Raw genomic sequence first — 20,964 nt, 5'->3', positions numbered from 1 at the left:
GGATGTGAAGAAGGTCACCCACCTGGATTCTTCAGTGTGGATATCCTTCCAATATCTCCAATCATCAATCCCGGTTATGGATAGTCCCTTGAATGATATGCACATGCAAATTTTCCCCGTGCTTTTATCCAACCAAACTTTCTGCAATAAAAAAAACCCAGATATTCAAACATTAATTCTTCCTCTTAAAAATGATTTAATCAAATAATTAATCAACCAAACCATTAACTAATTACCTTGGATTAAGAGCGGCGTAAGTGGCTCTTTTGCTCGAATCGGAGGGAAAATCGGTGAAGATTTCCCTGACAATCGCACGGTAATTGGCGGGGGAGCTTGGATTCCCAGACAAAATCGGCGGAGGAAGCATTGATTCAAGATCGCTAGCTGGCAGATCTGAGGAGGATCAAAGCGACGCAGCTCCCCGGCAATTCACCAAATGACGGCGAGACTTGGTGTGCGTGGCGGCGAGAGAAGACGATACCCATGACCATCAAACGGAGATCGGAAACGCGATTCAGTGTGGCAACTATCCATTTTTCTGCTCGATTTATAGACTCAGAATTCCCAATTACAACGGTGAAGGACTTTATAAATCGGAAATGGGTTGTTTGTGGATGGTTGTGGTTGATATGCATGTTTGGTGTTCAATTTATAGACCGGAAATTCGAACATTCATCCCGCCAAAGGATCCAGCGAATACGGGGATGGACAACCATCAATTATGTGGTTCAGCCAGTGCAAAATTATCAGAAACATGGGCTGATAACACATTGCGTTAAAAATTGACACTGGAGCAATGCTTACAGAGTGACAGAAGCAACTATGTGCCCTCCCCAAGAGAAAATGATACCGACCTATCTACCCTACTGAAGAGATAACGGGGAGATAACGGGTCCAGCTATTTGATCTTTTAAACTTACTACCTATAAGACCATACAATGGATGGTTTAATTGGTTGTTGAATTTTGTTGAGTGGTTTTAGTGGTTGTTGAAGTGTGTTGAAAGGGAGGAGAGAGAAGAAAATTGTTGAAGTTTTTCAACAAAATTTAAGTGTCTGCGGTGTGTCACGTGGCGCGAGGCCAGTGGCCACCGCTGGCGCGTGCGTCCCACGCGCAGACAAGGCGCATGACTGCAGGAAAGAGAAAGACTTTTTTTTTCCTTGCCACGTGTCAGCTTCTGATTCGTGGCTCCAGATTTCTTTTACCTTTATCTTTTGAACTCAATTATTTCATTAAAAAAAAATTCTGAAAAAAAAAATTATACCAAAATTCATGATTTTTTTTCCTCTATAAATAGAGACTTGGTTCGTTTGATTTGGACACAAAAAAAAAATCAAGTTTTTCACCCTCTTATTATCTCTCTCACCATCTTATTTATCTATCTATTAGCATTTGTTTTGAAATGGATCCCAACAATCACCATTTCAACACCCAGAATTCTTCAAACAACCCATTTTACAACCAAAATCACAACAACTATGAAGATCCAAATCAAATCTCTTACCAACGTCCTCAAAATCCCACCAATTATCAAGTCCCACATCAATTCTTCAACCAACATCCTCAAAATCCAAACTATTATCAAGTCCCACATCAAATCTTCAACCAACGTCCTCGAAATCCAAACTATTATCCAGATCCAAATCAATATTCGTACCAACCTCCTCAAAACATACAAAATTTTAACCAGTCATCAATTGTTCCAAACTCTCATCCATCTTATGGATCTGTGAGATATTCATCTCAAACACCCCAGTCTAGTGGGTATATGCCAGTGGTTCCTGAAAATTTTCCGAGTGTTGATGTACCGGAATTTCCGGAATTTTCAACACAAGTCAATCTTGGTGGCGGGTCAGCTGGTAATAAAGTCAATGAAATCACTCATAAGAGCAAAAAAGCCCATTCACCCGCATGGAACACTGCACAAAATCTAGTGCTAATTAGTGGGTGGATTAATTGTGGAACAAGCAGTGTTGTCGGAAGAAACCAGAAAGGAGAAACATTTTGGAGAGATATTGCTGAGTATTGTAATGAGCATTGCTCATTCGATCCTCCGCGTGATTGGGTTGCCTGCCGAAACCGTTGGAATTATATGAACACAAGACCGGGTAAATGGATTGGCGCTTATGATAGCGCTAAGCGTGAGCAACGAAGCGGTTGGTCGGAGGATGATGTTATCGCAAGAGCGCAGGAATTATTCGCAAGTGGGAAGATTGGTCAATTTACTTTGATGGAAGAATGGCGCGTTCTCCGTGATCAACCACGTTTTTGTAGTCAGGTAGGAGGAAATACTGGCTCGAGAAGTAGTGGATCTAAGAGATCACACGACAGTGATGCAAGTGGCTCAAACTCTATAGGATCAATTCCTCGTCCAATGGGTAGGGAGGCAGCTAAAAAAAAGAGTAAAAAGAAAATTAGAGAAGATGCCGACGAGGAGGTGGACAAAGAGTGGGATTCTTATATCCAATTCAAGGAGAAAGAGCTTGAACGATTGGACAAGATAGCATCGGTGCAAGCAGAGACTAACGAATTGATTAAAGAGAAGACTAATGCGATGAAAGAGAAGACTAATGCTAAGAAAATTAGTATGTATCTAAAGCTAACTTCGGAAGAGCATCTCAATGACCGTAAGAAAGAGCTGTTAGAGCAGTTGTCCAAAGAGCTATTTGGAAATTAATTTCAAGCGAGTCTTTGTCTGTATTCGGTCAAACTTGTCAGTGATGTGAAGTCTGTAGTGTTTGCTTTAATAATTTTCAAGTGGTGACAACTATGTAATGTTTGCTTTAATGTATGGGTAACTGTGTTTGAATATGTACCACTCAATTCGAATCTTGTCCTTTTCCGATAATTAACTCTGGTTGATAACTTATTTCAAATCCACCAGTGGTGTCAAGTCTGTAGTGTTTGCTTTAATAATTTGCCCGTGGTGTCAAGTCAGTAGTGTTTGGCTTTAATAATTCTCGGGTAACTGTGTTTGAATATGTACCACTCAATTCGAATCTTGTCCTTTTCCGATAATTAACTCTGGTTGATAACTTATTTCAAATCCGGCACTCAACCACCATTCAATGTACCTATATATATGGACTCATAGATCCATTGATGTACCAATATCCCAAATCTCTTCCAATCTACTTCAAATTTCACAAAAAATGGATCCATTTGATTGTCCTTTTGATCTTGCAGCATACATTCAAAATAGTCAAATTGAAGAAGCTTATGTACTCAACCGATTTAGAGAGCGTCGAAGAAAAATTCGAGAAGATACTGCACCTCGTAGTAGAAAATATCTCGGTAGAGATCATACAGCGGCAAACCAGAGGCTAATTGGCGACTACTTTGCCAATGAGCCTACATATGACGATGCAATGTTTCGTCGTCGGTACCGGATGCAAAAACATATTTTCCTTCGAATCGTTGATGACCTTTCAAGTAGTGATAACTACTTCACCCAACGCGTTGATGCAGCCAATAAACAAGGTATATCACCCTTAGCAAAATGTACCACAACAATGCTGTAAGACCTGGATTTTTAGAACAAGTTAATTTCCGACTCACGCGTAGAATCAGTGTAAGCGTGACAGGAGTTTGATATTTGAGAAAGATTAATGAAGAAGAAAGTTCAGGAATTGCTTGAGGAATGTTGCGTAGTTGCTTTCGGAGTTAGTGCGAGTCGTCTGCACACCTGCCTTATGGCGAGCGTGTCCAGAATAGGCTAATTTCGCTTTAAAGCAACGTTTTAAGTGAGATTTCGAATCCTTGGAAAATTTAAAGATTCTCTTTATTTTTCCTTCGACCAGCGTTTCATTTCGGAACTCTGGACTGTATGCACGATAGTATTCACTTTTCGGAAGTCCGCCGACGCTAATTTCTTTGCTTCGAAACCCTAGATTCGAGCAATGGATGAAGACTTTTTCTATTCGGGACTTCTAACGAAGTTTCCCTCCGCGTTGCCAGATTTGTTTCGACATTTCCAATCTTTTTCCAGTACAAAGTTTTGTCGTTTGAGCATCACAGCAAAAAGTAGTTTTTCGGGACAGATTAACTTACACCGCTTTTGGGATTTTAGATATCGTTTTTCCCAAATGTCAGAGATATGTTTTGAGTTCTGGAATTCTGACGCCAGAATCTCTCTTAGAATTCCTCGGTGAACGTGCTGCAAAAATCGGAATTGCGAAATTTTCATTTTCCCACGATTTCGCCTGCCTATAAATAGCCAAAGTTTCAAAAATATCTTCATTTTCATCCTCAAGGGCCGCGAGTTTCAAGGGAGCAAGGGAGAAGAAGATTTTCGCGAAAACTTGACCAATCTTCGTGCAGTTCGTCCCTACTTCTAGGTATTGAGGTAACTAGCATGATTCATACCTCTGATTACTGTTTCTGTTGCGTTTCTGAAGTCGTTTATGTGCTCACAGTTTTGAGCTTTTTCTAAAATTGTCCGATTTCTCTGATTTCTTGGTTGGGGTTTGTTCCCTAGGTTCCCAAGAGCCTAAAACCTCTGTCAGTAATCGCCGATTGTGATCCAGTTGACAGGGATCTGAAAAACTGATTCAAAACCCTTTTTGTCTCACATTTCGAAACTTTATTGTCGAAAAGCTGTAATCTGACTTCGTGCCTTTAGGATTTGTTGTCACGGATGTCGTTAGGATCAATGCTGTCAAATTTGTTTTCCGAACTGATAACTTTGAAGTTTTGAGCCCTTATTTTGTACCAAAATGCCCCTGGATAGCCGTATTTCGACCCGATTGTCCGAAAATTGTTCTGACAGTTTCTTTGCCTTATTTTTACCCTAAAACTATCTTGTAAACAGATTTGATCGAAGAAAAAGAGCCAAAGCCCTTTTTCCTTTGAGGCCGTGGGCTATTCCTTTAGGGGGGAAGTTTTTCGTTTTCGAAAACTTTTCTTTTCGTACCCGGATGTCGTATTCTGAAGCTTTAATGCTTTGTCTATCGTTTATGTATTGTATTGCGATCGAACTAATCGATTTTGTGTGGATTCTGCTTTGTTTTCTCCGAGGTTCAGTTGAAGGAACTTTGGAAGGTTCAGAGCACTTGAGTGAAGGTGCTTGTGATTTCGAAGCTGGATCAGCTCGAGGTTAGGGCAACTTACATATTTAGCTATGATTGCATGATAGGTGTCGATAAATTCGACTTATGATTTATCTGATATTGTTTATGATGATGAGTTGATGTTATGATGCTTTTCCATAACCTGTGATGTTGTGCTTTTGTTGGATTGAGCGTTTTGACGCGACTTCGGAGTGGAGATTCATTGATCTGGTGATCTTTGATATTTCGGGTTGGATGAACAACCCTAGGAAAGTTCAGATGTGGGGTCTGAGACTTAGCCATTTGTTGGTATTCGTTGGTTTACTTAGACTTTCCCCGGGAAACTTCTTTTGGGTGGTTGGTTTTCGGAAAACCTAGAATGAATAGAATTTCGAAAACTAGAGACTTTGGGAGACTTAGACTTTGAGAAATAAACTCATAACCTGACTAATTCAATTCAAAACGTTTTTACTAAACGAATAATTATAGGGAACCTAAAGGAGAAAATGATTGCGAAAGACGGGGAAAAGTCGACTTTGTTGTGGGTTTGGAGAGTTATTGGAATTGGGAAAGCCACTAAGGTGATCTATGGTGATGATTGAAAGTCACCGAGTACTCTAGTACTCTTGGGAGTGTTGTTCGAGCCGTGTTGTATTGACCGACACTTAGTGCTCTTGTTGTTTGGGCTGTGTTGTATTGACCGACACTAGACCCTTGTGTATTCTTGTTGGTGGAGTTGTGTTGTATTGACCGACACTTACTCCGAGTTGTGTTGTATTGACCGACACTAACTCTTGGGTTGTTGAGATTGGGTTGTGAGCTAAACACTTTCGTGGTAAGGACGATTCGTTGTTTGACTAACCATATTGCATCAATCGGGTGAATAACGGGAATGGTTCACCTGTGCATATCATGGTGAATAACGGGAATGGTTCACTTTGCATTTATGATGAATAACGGGAATGGTTCATCATATGGTGAATAATGGGAATGGTTCACCAAGGATGAATAACGAGAATGGTTCATCCAGGATGAATAACGGGAATGGTTCATCCATAGTGAAGAACGGGAATGCTTCACTTGTGGCGAACGGGAACGCGTCACAAATCCGGATCATGATTGCATTTCACGCATACATTCATTCTGACTTGAACTGTGTGCTGTTTGGTTATTGAAGCAATGTTAGAGCCATAACATGCTAGGATTGTTTATATATATATATATATATATATATATCAACATATATCTATACCCCATATCACATGTTGAGTGTATATCTACGTATTTCTGTGAGTTGACCCTAGCGCCTTGGCTTTGGTTGCATGTCTGTGTTTGGGCGGTCGGCCTGCTGCCAGATGTCGATGGCCGACTGGTTTTCGATGGTCTCTCCCTCGGGGGGGATCAGGTATGAGCTCGTCGATCGTGCTGCCCCCACCGCTTGGGTGATTGATGTCCCTGGTCACCGAGCGACGTACAGGGGAAGGGTCATGGAGGACCGGACGGATGAGCGGGGACGCCTGACGAGAGGAGTGCTACGGCGTATGGAGCTGAGTTCTGACTTGCCGCCCTCAGTTCATTGTGGACCAGGCACTGGTCATGGACCACCTGCACCACCTCCGACTTCACTTTCTGTTGAGGAGGACCCGGCGGAGACCGAGCCTGCTGTTGCTGCACCTGATGCGCCACCTCCTGCTACTGCCATCGATCCTACCGACGTGGCGTCGTCCTCTAGGCTTGTGCGGCCGAAGAGGGAGTCCGTCGTCCCATCTGCCTCACGTATATTTTCTTTCTCTTCACCGCACGGCTACCGTGTGGACCCCTTGATGAGGGTGGTGGAGGAGGATGTTCTTACAGGAGAGGTGGATGTGGAGACCGGCTCGACTAGGGCGGTGCGCAGGACAGTTAGGAGAGAGGTCGTGGATTTGGACACCGAGATGATTACGGTGGATTCCGATTCTGACTCCGAGAGCAGTGGGGAGAGCTACTCGCCGAGCAGCGATGAGGAGGAGGAGGAGCTATGAGCTGAGCTGGGAGGGTAGGTTAGGCTAGCGTCATTTTTGTGTAGAGCTCTGATCGTCAGTTTTTTTGGGACAGGGTAGGTTCCGATGTGGTGGCTTTTTGTGTGGTTCTTTTGAGGAGGATCATAGAGAGTCTGTCGGAGTATAGGGGTCTTTCTTTCAGGCCATTTTTGGGTGCCGACTTTCTCTGGATAACTGTATATTTGATACTTTTACTTACAGTTCTGGTTTGTATATATTTGCCTGCGGGTATACTACTTTGGAGTCACTGCGGGTTCGCGTGACGTGGAGTGCAGCTGAGGCTGTACATGTGTATATATTGTATATCGGTTAGTTTAGTTGTTGGGTTTTGTCTTTATTTCCTTTATCGCTTTTATTTAAAGGAATCAAACGAAAAAAAATTACCTGTTTTCCGCTTAAAGTTTATTTTTGGTTACTAAAGTGACACCTGGAAATCGGGGTGTTACAAATGCGAATGTTAGCATATGGTGTGGCAGCAGATGCGGTCGATGAGTACATCAAAATTGGAGGTACTACAGCATTGGAGTGTTTACGTAGATTCTGTAAAGGAATCATACGATTGTATGAGCAACAGCACCTGAGAGCACCAACCCAAGAAGACCTGCAAAGAATACTACATGCTAATGACATGCGGGGGTTCCCAGGCATGATCGGGAGTATTGACTGTAAGATCAAGTTTTAATCAGTGGTTGCATCTCTATGTTTTGACGATTACAATTAAGGTTTGTGATGATGAACAATTGTGGTACCCTAACGTTTGTCTTCTTAGTTGTGACAAACAGGTTCTGAATCTGACCCAAGACTATCTATTTAGAAGAAGAAGAACCAAGGGATACTAAAAAGAGAGCTCTAAAGCGTACCATGTTCGTTCAGAACAGTGGCAAATCCTTCAGAAGTTCTGAAGATACAAGCTCTCAAGAGGATCCGAAGAACCAGAGTCAGAAGTTCTGAAGACCAGATGTTCCAGTGGAACGGTCCAGAAGCAGAAGACTCAAGTTCTGAAGACCGGCAAGAAGTTGGTTCTGAAGACCCAAGCTATTCTAGCTCTGACGTTCAGAAGTTCTGAGGAACTTGTTCAGAAGCAGAAGTTGCAAGGTCAGAAGAATCGTAGCTTCAATCTGACGATGATCAGAAGCTTCACCAACGCTCATCTGAAGCTCCTTGATCACAACTCAACTGGTGAAAGGACAGGTCGCTGTCACCGTACAAGTCTCAGTCTGTCCGCCACCTACCTTGTACAGCCTAGCAGTCTGATATTACATAATTGCCACTCCAACGGATAAAACCCTAGCAACGGCTACATCACAAGTCTTGGAGTATATAAAGGCTGAAGAAAGAAGAAAGAAGTTAAGAAACTTTGCTGAAATCATTCAACATTTACAAGCCATTCTCTTAGCATTATTTCTTCACTGTTCTTAAACATCTGAGTTTACTATCAGCTTTTTAGAAGCACTCTTTGTAAACCCGAAACCTTTTACATCACATTGTAAAGTTCCTTAAGAGACCAAGGTTGGTCGGATCTTGAGAGGACTGAATCAAGGTTGATTCAGTGTTTAGCTAGTCTTAAGAGGATCGGTAGATCAGCTTCTTAAGAGGATACTAGTGAGAAAATCAGTGTATTGTTAGTCACTTAGCAGGTAGCAAAGTGCAGTTGTAACACTCATTGATTTTAGTGAATTACCTTCATCAGAAGAAGGAAGAAATCACCTTCACGGGTGGACTGGATTAGCTTGAGCTTTTATCTCAAGTGAACCAGGATAAAATACTTGTGTGCTTCACTTCTTATCCTTCAGCACCTAGTTCTTATCTTTGTGAGTTTGAAAAAGCTTTAAAAGTTTACCCTTTATTCAAAAACTCTATTCAAACCCCTCCTTTCTAGTGTTTTTCGCACCTTCAATTGGCATCAGAGCTCCGGTTCTGATTTAAACACCTAACAGTGTTCAGTGATCCAGAACCTTGTGTGAAAAACAAACGATGGCCCAAGCCAATACTTCCGCTGACAACAACAACAACAACAATCAACTCAGAGCACCAATCTTTGATGGTGAAAAGTTTGAGTACTGGTAAGATAGAATAGAATGTTATTTCCTTGGCACTGGCCCAGATCTCTGAGATATGGTCATTGAAGGCTATACTGATCCAGTAGATGCTTCAGGAGTGAAGATCCCTCGTTCTGAAATGACTGACGCTCAGAAGAAGCGGTTCAAGGATCATCACAAGTCGAAGTCTATGCTATTCAGCTCAATATCATATATTGAGTATGAGAAGAACTCTGACAAAGAAACAGCAAAATCCATCTTTGACTCCTTGGTCATGACGCATGAAGGAAATGAAGAGGTCAAGGAAACCAAGGATCTTGCTCTCATAAAACAATATGAGCAGTTTAAGATGGAATCTGGTGAAACCATTGAGGAGATGTACTCAAGGTTTCAAACTCTGATTGCTGGAATCAGAGTGCTAAACAAGGGCTACTCTACTGGTGATCATGTCAAGAAGATCATCAAAAGTTTGCCTAAGGAGTGGAGAGCTTTTGTCACTGCACTGAAACTCTCCAGGAATCTGAACTCATTGAAGTTAGAAGAACTCGTGAGTCATCTCAGAAGTCATGAGATTGAACTCAAAGAGGACAAGCCTCAGAAGAAAGACAAATCTATTGCTCTTAAGTCAAAGTCTGACAAAGCAAAAGCCTATCAGGCAGAAGAGGAAGATTCCTCTGAAGAGCTATCAGATGCGTCTGGTGATGAAGAGCTATCTCTTTTCACAAAGAGATTAAGCAAACTCTGGAAGAACAGACATAGCAAAGGCAAAGGACCAAAGAAGAGTTCAGGAAAATATGAATCTTCATCTGGTCAGAAGAAATCATCTGGGAAGGAAGTCACTTGCTTCGAGTGCAAGGAATCTGGGCACTACAAGAGTGACTGTCCCAAGCTAAAGAAGGACAAGAGACCAAGAAAAGTCTTCAAGAAGAAAGCTCTCATAACCTTTGATGCAACTGATTCTGATGAAGCTGAGTCAGAAGAAGATGAAGTTGTGGAGGCTCTGATGGCTACCACCAGCAGAGGTACTGAAGCTTCAAAAGATGACTCAGACTCTGAGAATGATGATGAGGTATTCTCTAATTTCTCTCCATCTGAACTAAGAACTGCTTTATCTGAAATAATGGAGAAACATGATGTTTTAGTAAGTAAATATAAAGAGCTTAAGAGAAAATATGCTGCCAAAAACAGTTCTTCAGAAGTTCATGAGAAGTCAGTCTCTGAACTCATGGAGGAAAACTATACTCTTGTTAATGACAACGCTGTTCTTCGTGCTAAAAATGATGTGTTAGAAGACCAACTTGCATCGTCTGATGTTAAGTATGAGACAAAGTATGAGAAAGCGTTTCAAAAGTTCCTTGCAAAGGGCATAGACAGAAGTCTTATGGCTTCAATGATCTATGGCATGAGCAGAAATGGGAACAGTGGCCTTGGCTACTTTCAATCCATGAGAGATGAGTCATCTGAGCCCAAATGCGAACCATTGCATAAACATTTCGTTCCCGCTGGCACTGTCATTCCAGAGAAGGTTACACCAAAGGTGGTGAAACCAAAGGGAAAGTTCAAACTTGACATGTCTAAATACTATAATCAAGTTCCTTTGCATTATCCTTCTGTTGGACCCAAAGTTCCAAGAACTTCTGGGAAAACTAACAAGAAAGGACCCAAGATATGGGTACCTAAGGCAAAAATTATTCCTGTTACAGATATCTTATGCAGCTCAGTTAAGACACCTATCATGGTACCTGGACAGTGGATGCTCGCGACACATGACGGGCACAAGGTCTATATTCCAAGAACTAACACCGCTTAAGTCAGGAGGGGACGTTGGCTTTGGAGGAAACCAGAAGGGAAAATCATTGGAAAAGGTTCTATAGGAGATGGAAAAATTCCAGTTATCAATGATGTACTTCTGGTGGAAGGACTATTTCACAACTTGCTCTCCATAAGCCAAATTGCTGACAAAGGATACGACGTAATCTTCAATCAAACAGGCTGCAAAGCTGTCAGTCAAACAAATGGATCCGTTCTGTTCTCTGGAAAAAGGAAAAATGATATTTACAAAATCAAATCTTCTGAACTGCTATCTCAGAAGGTTAAGTGTCTCATGTCAGTGAATAATGAGCAATGGATCTGGCACAGACGCCTAGGGCATGCCAGCCTCAGGAAAATTTCTCAACTTAGCAAGCTAAATCTCGTCAGAGGATTGCCTCGTCTGAAGTACTCATCAGAGGCTCTATGTGAAGCTTGTCAGAAGGGAAAATTCACCAAGAAGCCCTTTAAAGCAAAGAATGTGGTATCTACAACAAGACCCCTTGAGCTACTTCACATTGATCTCTTTGGACCAGTGAAAACTGAATCCATTGGAGGAAAGAAGTATGGGTTAGTCATTGTGGATGACTACAGCAGGTGGACATGGGTAAAGTTCTTAAGGCACAAGGATGAAACACACACTATGTTCACAAACTTCATTACCCAAGTTCAGAAGGAGTTCCAAACGTCAGTGATTACTGTCAGAAGTGATCATGGTGGAGAATTTGAGAACAAAGCTTTTGAAGAATTGTTCAACTCTCAAGGAATCTCACACAACTTCTCCTGTCCTCGCACTCCCCAACAAAATGGAGTTGTTGAAAGAAAGAACAGAACTCTTCAGGAGATGGCTCGCACCATGATGCAAGAATCAAGTATGGCCAAGCACTTCTGGGCAGAAGCAATCAACACTGCTTGCTATATCCAGAACAGAATCTCCATCAGACCTATTCTGGAGAAAACCCCTTATGAGCTATGCAAAGGAAGACAACCTGATATCTCTTACTTCCATCCATTCGGAAGTACTTGCTACATGCTCAACACTAAGGAGCAATTGGGTAAATTCGACTCTAAAGCCTTAAAATGCTATTTTCTTGGTTATTCTGAAAGATCTAAAGGTTTCAGAATTTATAATATTATTCATCAAACTGTTGAGGAGTCTATTCAAATTAGATTTGATGATAAGCTTGGCTCAGAAAAGTCAAAGCTGTTTGAAAGATTTGCAGATTTAAGCATTGATTGTTCAGAAGCAAATCAACCAAAGAACAGCTCAGAGGATGTTGCTCCAGAGGCAGAAGCATCTGAAGCTGCTCCAACAATTTCTGATCAGCTTCAGAAGAAGAAAAGAATAGTTGTCTCTCATCCAGAAGAACTGATTATTGGCAACAAAGATGCCCCCGTCAGAACCAGGTCAATGCTCAAACCTTCAGAAGAAACTCTTCTGAGTCTGAAGGGACTTGTTTCTCTCATTGAGCCCAAATCAGTTGATGAAGCTCTTGAAGACAAAGGCTGGATTCTGGCAATGCAAGAAGAGCTAGATCAGTTCACCAAGAATGATGTATGGACCTTAATGCCTAAACCCAAAGGGTTCCATGTCATAGGAACCAAGTAGGTGTTCAGAAACATGCTGAATGAAAAAGGAGAAGTAACAAGAAACAAGGCAAGACTGGTGGCTCAAGGCTACAGTCAACAAGAGGGAATTGATTACACTGAGACCTTTGCTCCTGTGGCAAGGCTTGAAGCTATAAGGCTACTGATCTCCTTTTCAGTAAATCACAACATCATTCTCCATCAGATGGATGTCAAGAGTGCCTTCCTGAATGGCTACATTTTTGAAGAAGTGTATGTCAAGCAACCTCCTGGCTTTGAAGATGACAAATATCCAGATCATGTCTACAAGCTCAAGAAGTCACTCTATGGACTGAAACAAGCTCCCAGAGCGTGGTACGAAAGGCTCAGCTCCTTTCTTCTACAGAATGAGTTTGTAAGGGGTAAAGGTGACAATACTCTTTTCTGCAGAACCTATAAGAATGATATTCTTATAGTTCAGATTTATGTTGATGACATCATTTTTGGTTCTGCTAATCCATCCTTGTGCAAGGAATTTTCTAAGTTGATGCAGGCTGAATTCGAAATGAGCATGATGGGAGAACTCAAATACTTCTTGGGAATTCAAATAGATCAACGACCAGGAGTCACCTATATCCATCAGAAGAAGTATACCTTGGAACTTCTGAAGAAGTTCAACATGAGTGACTGCAACATTTCTAAGACTCCAATGCACCCAACATGCATTCTTGAGAAAGAGGAAGTTTCCTCTAAGGTTTGTCAGAAGCTCTATCGTGGAATGATAGGCTCACTTCTTTACTTAACTGCCTCCAGACCTGATATATTATTTAGTGTGCATCTCTGTGCTAGATTCCAATCAGATCCTAGAGAGACTCACTTAACTGCTGTTAAGAGGATCCTCAAATATCTGAAAGGAACCACTAACCTTGGCTTGATGTATAGAAAAACATCAGAGTATACACTTTCAGGTTTTTGTGATGCTGACTTTGCTGGAGACAGAGTGGAAAGGAAAAGCACCTCTGGAAGCTGTCATTTTCTTGGAGCAAATCTTGTCACTTGGTCAAGCAAGAGACAGAACACAATTGCTCTATCAACTGCTGAAGCAGAATATGTCTCAGCTGCCACATGCTGTACACAAACCATATGGATCATCTGGAGGATTATGGCTTGTCTCTGAAGAAGGTTCCTATTTACTGTGACAACACAGCTGCTATCTCACTCAGCAAGAACCCTATCCTACACTCAAGAGCAAAGCATATAAAGGTAAAGTATCATTATATTCGTGATCATGTTCAGAAGGGCACTCTATCATTAGAGTATGTTGATACTGACCATCAGTGGGCAGATATTTTCACTAAGCCCTTAGCAGAAGATAGGTTTTTATTTATTCTTGAAAACCTGAACATGGACTTCTGTCCAGAGTAAGGTTCTCTTCAGAACTTCTGACCGTGGTACATCTGAAGTCATCAGATGCTACCCCCTTCAGAAGTTACCCGATCAGAAGCACTTAACCCACTGGTTAAACTTCTGTGGTTGGCAACAATACACGTGTCACTTCATTTGTGCCACAGTTCCTTGAGTCGCGTGGTATATCTGCTATAATTATGATGCCTACTCTCCTCTACTATGCTATTTTCAGACTATCTATTTTAAAACCGTTGATCTTGCTTTTAACTCTTTTATCTTCTTAAAATCTCAACGGATACCACTTAACCCACTATACGCACTCTTCACACACGATCTCCCATACACTTACACATACGGTTTTCAAACTCTTTGTGTGCATTGCATTCATCACTCTTCTCCTTCCATTTTTCTCTCCCTCTCTCTGAACCCTAAACCTCACTACCGGAGAATCATGGTGAAATCGAGGAAATCAAGAGCAAGTGCTACCTCTTCTTCTAAACAAACCACCACAGACCAAGAAACTCAGAGATTTGAAGAAGCTCAGAAGATTCTGGACACACCCAATGTGGTCACCTGTGTCAAGAATGCTGGAGATTTGGTTGTGTGCCACGAAGCAAGAGTGGACTTCAACAATCTGGCTGATCATGGGTTTGATATCAGGGATCAAGTCAATTTGCAAGGATGGTCTGGCTACTTCAACAGGCTCTGTGGACCGATTTACACCAAGCTGGTAATAGAATTCTGGAAAAATGCTGTTTGCAACAACTACTACGTCGTTTCCCATGTGCTGGATAGGAAGATAGTAATTTCAGAAGAATCCATTGCCAAGCTACTGGGTATGGAGTTTCAACAGGGAAAAAGGATCAAGAATGTTGATGCGAATATTGCTGGGATGAAGACTAAAGTGAATAAGGAAATTTATGACAATTGGTCGCAGACAAAGACCAAGTATGGGATAAAGGATCTGAAGCCATTAATGAAAATCTGGCAGAAGATCTTCATCTACTGCATTCACCCAAGAACTGGAGGAACTGATTACCTGAATGCAACTCAGAAGGTAATTATGTACTATATCTCTACGGGTGAACCCATATGTCTGCCATTTCTGCTATTCAACTATCTGAAGGAATGCATTGAAAAGTCATGGACTACAGCTTCTGAGAACAAGAGGTCCATCTCTTACATTCCTTATGGAAGGTTGCTATCTGACATCTTTGTTCAGAACAAACTTATCAAGACACTATCAGACCTTGGACTTCATGAAGATCTGACCATGTCAATTGGTGATGCTCTCAATGGAACCAAGCTGAAAAGGATGCAAATCATTGAGAAAGTCCAAGTTGAGCCCTCTGAAGATACATCTGAAGAGGTTCGTTAGAGGAACTATCCTGTTGATGATTTTCCTCTCTGGTCCAAGAAGGATAATCCTGCAAGCATTATGGAGTATGTAAGAATGCTCAGAAGAAATGGAGATAAAATCACTCTTGAAGAATTTGTCAGAACTCTTCCTGAGAGTCCTCCTGAGATGCCAACAAGGAGATCAAAGAAAGCAACCAGCAAGCCTTCAGATCCCAAGGGCAAAGAGATTCTGATAGAGGAACCTAAGAGGAAGAAAGCTGCATCCAAGTCAGTAGTCATCAGGGAATCAGCTCCAGAACCCTCTCCTGAAAGAACTCCAGAAGAGTCATATGAGGAGTCTCAATCTGCTGTCTCTGAAAGCTCTGAGAACTCCTTGGAAGAATCCTCAAGTGAGGAGACTGAAGATGATGATGTTCCTCTTGCCAAAAGGCGAAAAGTTATTTTTGAGGAAGAAGATGAGCAGGATGACCATGAGATCATCCAGAATGTGCTTCAGGTTATAAGGGAATCTTCAGAAGCTGAGGAATCCACAGATTCTGATGAAGTACCCTTAGTCAAGAGAAGGAAACTGCCTCTGAAGGGTCCACTTCAGCAGAAAGAGGCAGAATCACAGCAGGCATCTGACCCTGCTTCAGAAGCACAAAGGGAAAGAAGATCCAAAGGCACTTCTGATCCTGTAAGGGCTGCACAACTCACCAGAACCACTTCCATCAGAAGTCCAAGTAAGGTAATTACTGAAAGCATTAACTCTGATTCTGCTTTAGTAGTTATACCTGAACAACCCCTGCCTATATCTACCTCCATGCCTACCTTAACCCAAACAGCACCCTCACAACCTGAAACACAAGCTGAAACACAAGCTGCAACTATCCAAACAGCTACCACTACAATCCCTTCCTTTCCAATTCACACCTCCTCCACATCTACCACAACTGCACCTGTACATCCTTTCAATCCCTTCATCCAAGGTATTGTTCAAAATGAGGCTACTCTCAGAACCTTGGTTCAACACTTTACTCCCAAGCCTTCCTCCACTTCACACACCCTCCTCATAAACCAAACTGGTGAGATCCCTGCTGAGGCAGAAAAAGAGGATGATGATGTTCAAATTCTTGAACCGCCCTTCAATGTGAAGCCTCTTCAACAAGTGGCTTCCAACTCTGAGTCTTCCTATGTGTCTTTGTCCAACTATTCAGCAGTCAACTCACGAGATCTGAGTTTTACTTCACCTGAGAAGACTGCTACCTCAAGGCAAAGACAAGTGACAATCTCTGAAGCTGAGCACATGGATGATTCAGATCACTCAGGCATAGAGAAGGATCATGAGATTGATTCCATTCATTCTGAACAACCCAGACCTGTTCTGACCTTGGCCACCTCCTTCAGACCTCAAAATCTTACTCAACTCATTTAGGAGTTCTCTGAAGAGGCAACCCGAAGACTGAAATGGTTATATCAGGTGACTGATAACCAATTTGATGCCTCTTTTGTTGATGATCTATGGTCTGCCTTTGAAAGATGGTCAGAAGGCAAAGCTCATGAGCTTCGGAAGCAGCTTAGCAGAGAGAAACGACTAAGAGTTCATGATGCTTCTGAGAGAGCCTATGAGCAGAGGCAGAGAGTGCTGCAAAGAGTCTGTGCACCTCTGAGAAGAGCTATGGCTGAAAGACAATATGTTGTCTCTGAATGCACCTCAGAAGATGCTGAGATGATCCCAGCAGAGGTTGCTGAAGATAGTTCTGACGGTATAGTCATTCTGGAAGATGCAGATGCTAATGAAGTTGAGAAGCAAGGGCCAATTCAAATTGATAATGCAATGCCTTCAGAGGCTGAAGTTGCTACTCATACTCAAGCTCCAGAAGTTCCTACCTCAGCTCCAGCTCCAGAAGTTGAAATTCTTGCTGCCCGGATTGACAGAATTCAGGATGATCAGCTGCGGTTATTTCAGATGGTTGAGCAACAAGGCCGTGTTCAGAATGAGCAAAGCAAGCAAATTCAGGAGTCCTCAAGCAAAATGGAAGCAATCATGAAGTATCTGATGGAAAACCTTCCCTCCACTTCCAAGCCTTGAATCCCTCATTTCTATCCTGCATGCATTTATTTGTTATGACTGAATTTATTTTATGTTGACTGTGTTAATTTCTTATCCTATGATTCATGCACCGTCCTCTTCGTAACTCACATGCTTTTATGATTTGTTAAGTTTTATGCATGTTTTTCTGTTACTTTTCCTCCTTATAATCTCTGCAATCCTTCTTCTCCATCACACCGCAATTCACCTCACCCTCTATTCACTTCAATCTTCCCTTACTTCTAGTTCAAGAATGACTTCTGTCGACTTAATTTCTGAACTCAAGACTATGGTATTTGACCAAGTCTTTCCATGGAGCGTTAATCTATCTTCTTCTCAGATCTCTCAAGCTCTTGAGAAGATTGAGAATCTCCTGAAATGTTGGCTCACTTCTCATCAGACTCACTGTCTTCAGAACCTTCAAGAAGTTCTGAATGACCTCCTCCGTCTGACCAATCGCCGGAAGGACGTTGAAGATCAGCTCCAGGGCATTTGTATGCTTCTGGAATATGAAGAAGATCACAATGAAGCGGATCAAGAGGCTGTCCAGGAGAATGTTGCTTTGAAGGAAAAACTTGCTACTCAGTTAGCCTCAATTGATCTGGACATACGTCCCCTACAACTTCAACTTCTCTCCATGAAGAATTCTCGAGCCTTCCTATTTATCTAGGATTAGTCTTCTTCATTCCTCACAATCCTCTGTACTTTTTCTCCGTTCAGTAATAATAACATCTCTTATTTGCATCACCTTCTTGTTATTGTTATTGTTGGTTTTGTTTTTCACTCTTTTTGATTATGACAAAAAGGGGGAGTACATAAAATGGTTTTTGATAAACTTTTATATTATATAAAACCAGTAGAGGAGAACAAGTATCAAATACTTATAGCACATAGATATTGTCAAGCGTCTCAAATAAGGAATACATTTTGTTCATATCCTGAACCAATCTTGCCTCTGACGCCTTATTCCAATTATATCTGGACAAGACTCTATGTTATTGTGTGATATACGCTAAGTTCTGAACCATCACTTCTGATGAGTATACATCTCTTCAAGCGTAAATTCTGATCACATAACCAGACTCCAAATCTAGACTATTCACCAATTCATCAAGTCATAGATTCAGGGGGAGTCAGGGGGAGACCCTAGCTCAGAATCAGGTGTTATCCCAGATTCAGAAAGAGCAATGCAAACTGTTACACAAGGATAAGTTTAATCTCTGATCTTTTCTTTCCTGTGTATTCAGTTTATTGTGTAAAAATTGTTCATCAAAATACTTGTTTTGTCATCATCAAAAAGGGGGAGATTGTAAGATCAAGTTTTGATCAGTGGTAGCATCTCTATGTTTTGATGATTACAATTAAGGTTTGTGATGATGAACAATTGTGGTACCCTAACGTTTGTCTTCTTAGTTGTGACAAACAGGTTCTGAATCTGACCCAAGACTATCTATTCAGAAGAAGAAGAACCAAGGGATACTAAAAAGAGAGCTCTAAAGCGTACCATGTTCGTTCAGAACAGTGGCAAATCGTTCAGAAGTTCTGAAGATACAAGCTCTCAAGAGGATCTGAAGAACCAGAGTCAGAAGTTCTGAAGACCAAATGTTCCAGTGGAACGGTCCAGAAGCAGAAGACTCAAGTTCTGAAGACCGGCAAGAAGTTGGTTCTGAAGACCCAAGCTATTCTAGCTCTGACGTTCAGAAGTTCTGAGGAACTTGTTCAGAAGCAGAAGTTGCAAGGTCAGAAGAATCGTAGCTTCAATCTGAAGATGATCAGAAGCTTCACCAACGTTCATCTGAAGCTCCTTGATCACAAGTCAACTGGTGAAAGGACAGGTCGCTATCACCGTACAAGTCTCAGTCTGTCCGCCACCTACCTTGTACAGCCTAGCAGTCTGATATTACAGAATTGCCACTCCAACGGATAAAACCCTAGCAACGGCTACATCACAAGTCTTGGAGTATATAAAGGCTGAAGAAAGAAGAAAGAAGTTAAGAAACTTTGCTGAAATCATTCAACATTTACAAGCCATTCTCTTAGCATTATTTCTTCACTGTTCTTAAACATCTGAGTTTACTATCAGCTTTTTAGAAGCACTCTTTGTAAACCCGAAACCTTTTACATCACATTGTAAAGTTCCTTAAGAGACCAAGTTTGGTCGGATCTTGAGAGGACTGAATCAAGGTTGATTCAGTGTTTAGCTAGTCTTAAGAGGATCAGTAGATCAGCTTCTTAAGAGGATACTAGTGAGAAAATCAGTGTATTGTTAGTCACTTAGCAGGTAGCAAAGTGCAGTTGTAACACTCATTGATTTTAGTGAATTACCTTCATCAGAAGAAGGAAGAAATCACTTTCACGGGTGGACTGGATTAGCTTGAGCTTTTATCTCAAGTGAACCAGGATAAAATACTTGTGTGCTTCACTTCTTATCCTTCAGCACCTAGTTCTTATCTTTGTGAGTTTGAAAAAGCTTTAACAGTTTACCCTTTATTCAAAAACTCTATTCAAACCCCCCCCCCTTTCTAGTGTTTTTCGCACCTTCATTGACTGCATGCACTGGGAGTGAAAAAATTGTCCTAAAGCATGGGAAGGTCAATTTACTAGAGGGGATAAGGGAACCACAACAGTTATTCTTGAAGCAGTTGCAACTTATGACCTATGGATCTGGCATGCCTTTTTTGGATGTCCTGGAACGTTGAACGACATAAACGTTCTAGATCGGTCACCAGTGTTTGATGACGTGGAACAGGGAAAGACTCCAGCTGTGAATTTCTTTGTGAATCAACGTCCCTATAATATGGCATACTATCTAGCCGATGGTATCTATCCTTCTTATCCAACTTTCGTCAAAACGATTAGACTTCCTCAAAGTGAACCCGATAAGTTATTTGCAAAAGTTCAGGAGGGATGTCGGAAGGACATCAAACGTGCATTTGGAGTTCTTCAAGCTCGTTTTAAAATCATCCGTGAACCAGCTCACTTGTGGGACATAGATGACTTGAGTATCATTATGAGGTCATGCATCATATTACATAATATGATTGTTGAGGATGAACGAGATTCATATGCTCAACGTTGGACCGATTTTGAGCAATCTAGGGAAGGTGGATCTAGTACACAGCAACCATACTCGACCGAGGTGTTACCTGCTTTTGCAAATCATGTGCGTGCTAGATCCGAGTTGCGTGATTCAAATGTTCATCACGAACTGCAAGCAGATCTAGTGAAGCACATCTGGGCAAAGTTTGGAATGTCTCAGGATTGAAGATGATTTGTATCGTACTAATTACGTTATTTGTGTGTTGTGTGCTTAGTTTGTTGTCTTGCATTTTAAGATATTGTGTGCTTAGTTTGTTGTCTTGCATTTTATTTTAAGAAAATAAAATAAATTCTTGTATGCTTAGTTTGTTGTCTTGCATTTTAAGTTAAGAAAAAAAAATTATAGTCTATATTTTAAAAAAAAAATAAATTGTTAAGTGTTTATTGTTTTAATTTAATTTAAATCGATGATTGTAATTTTATGTAATTATAAAAACAAAAATATAAAATTAAATAAAAATGTGAAATAAAAAAGTGGTGGGGTAGGGTGAGTGGTGGGGTAGGGTGTTGAGAGTTAAGTAAAACCAT

At 41.3% G+C, this 20,964-nt stretch overlaps 2 protein-coding genes across 2 annotated transcripts; both read left to right on the top strand.

Moving 5' to 3' along the window:
- Window positions 1–1,401: 1,401 nt before the first annotated feature.
- Window positions 1,402–20,638, top strand: LOC130731863 (uncharacterized). The gene is made up of 5 exons (XM_057584054.1): window positions 1,402–1,591; window positions 1,676–2,242; window positions 2,285–2,329; window positions 19,980–20,008; window positions 20,087–20,638. The coding sequence occupies exons 1-5, from the start codon at window positions 1,402–1,404 to the stop codon at window positions 20,600–20,602; spliced, it is 1,347 nt and encodes a 448-aa protein (XP_057440037.1). The 3' UTR covers window positions 20,603–20,638.
- LOC130731864 (uncharacterized) lies at window positions 5,000–7,078 on the top strand. The gene is made up of 2 exons (XM_057584055.1): window positions 5,000–5,093; window positions 6,403–7,078. Exon 2 carries the CDS (start codon window positions 6,403–6,405, stop codon window positions 7,066–7,068), a length of 666 nt encoding a protein of 221 aa, XP_057440038.1. The 5' UTR covers window positions 5,000–5,093; the 3' UTR covers window positions 7,069–7,078.
- Window positions 20,639–20,964: the final 326 nt, after the last annotated feature.

This window comes from Lotus japonicus, chromosome 1 (assembly GCF_012489685.1).
Source record: "Lotus japonicus ecotype B-129 chromosome 1, LjGifu_v1.2".
Lineage (NCBI taxonomy): Eukaryota > Viridiplantae > Streptophyta > Magnoliopsida > Fabales > Fabaceae > Lotus > Lotus japonicus.
Note: the sequence above shows the minus strand (reverse complement) of the source record. Positions and strands in the feature narration are given on the sequence as shown.

Excerpts from the sequence above, each read along its gene's own strand:
- LOC130731863 (XM_057584054.1), top strand. The coding sequence starts at position 1,402 with ATGGATCCCAACAATCACCATTTCAACACCCAGAATTCTTCAAACAAC. Across the intron at positions 2,243-2,284 it reads TACTTTGATGGAAGAATGGC|GAAATACTGGCTCGAGAAGT; the intron begins GCGTTCTCCGTG and ends GTCAGGTAGGAG. Across the intron at positions 20,009-20,086 it reads ATGACCTATGGATCTGGCAT|GGAAAGACTCCAGCTGTGAA; the intron begins GCCTTTTTTGGA and ends GACGTGGAACAG.
- LOC130731864 (XM_057584055.1), top strand. The coding sequence starts at position 6,403 with ATGTCGATGGCCGACTGGTTTTCGATGGTCTCTCCCTCGGGGGGGATC.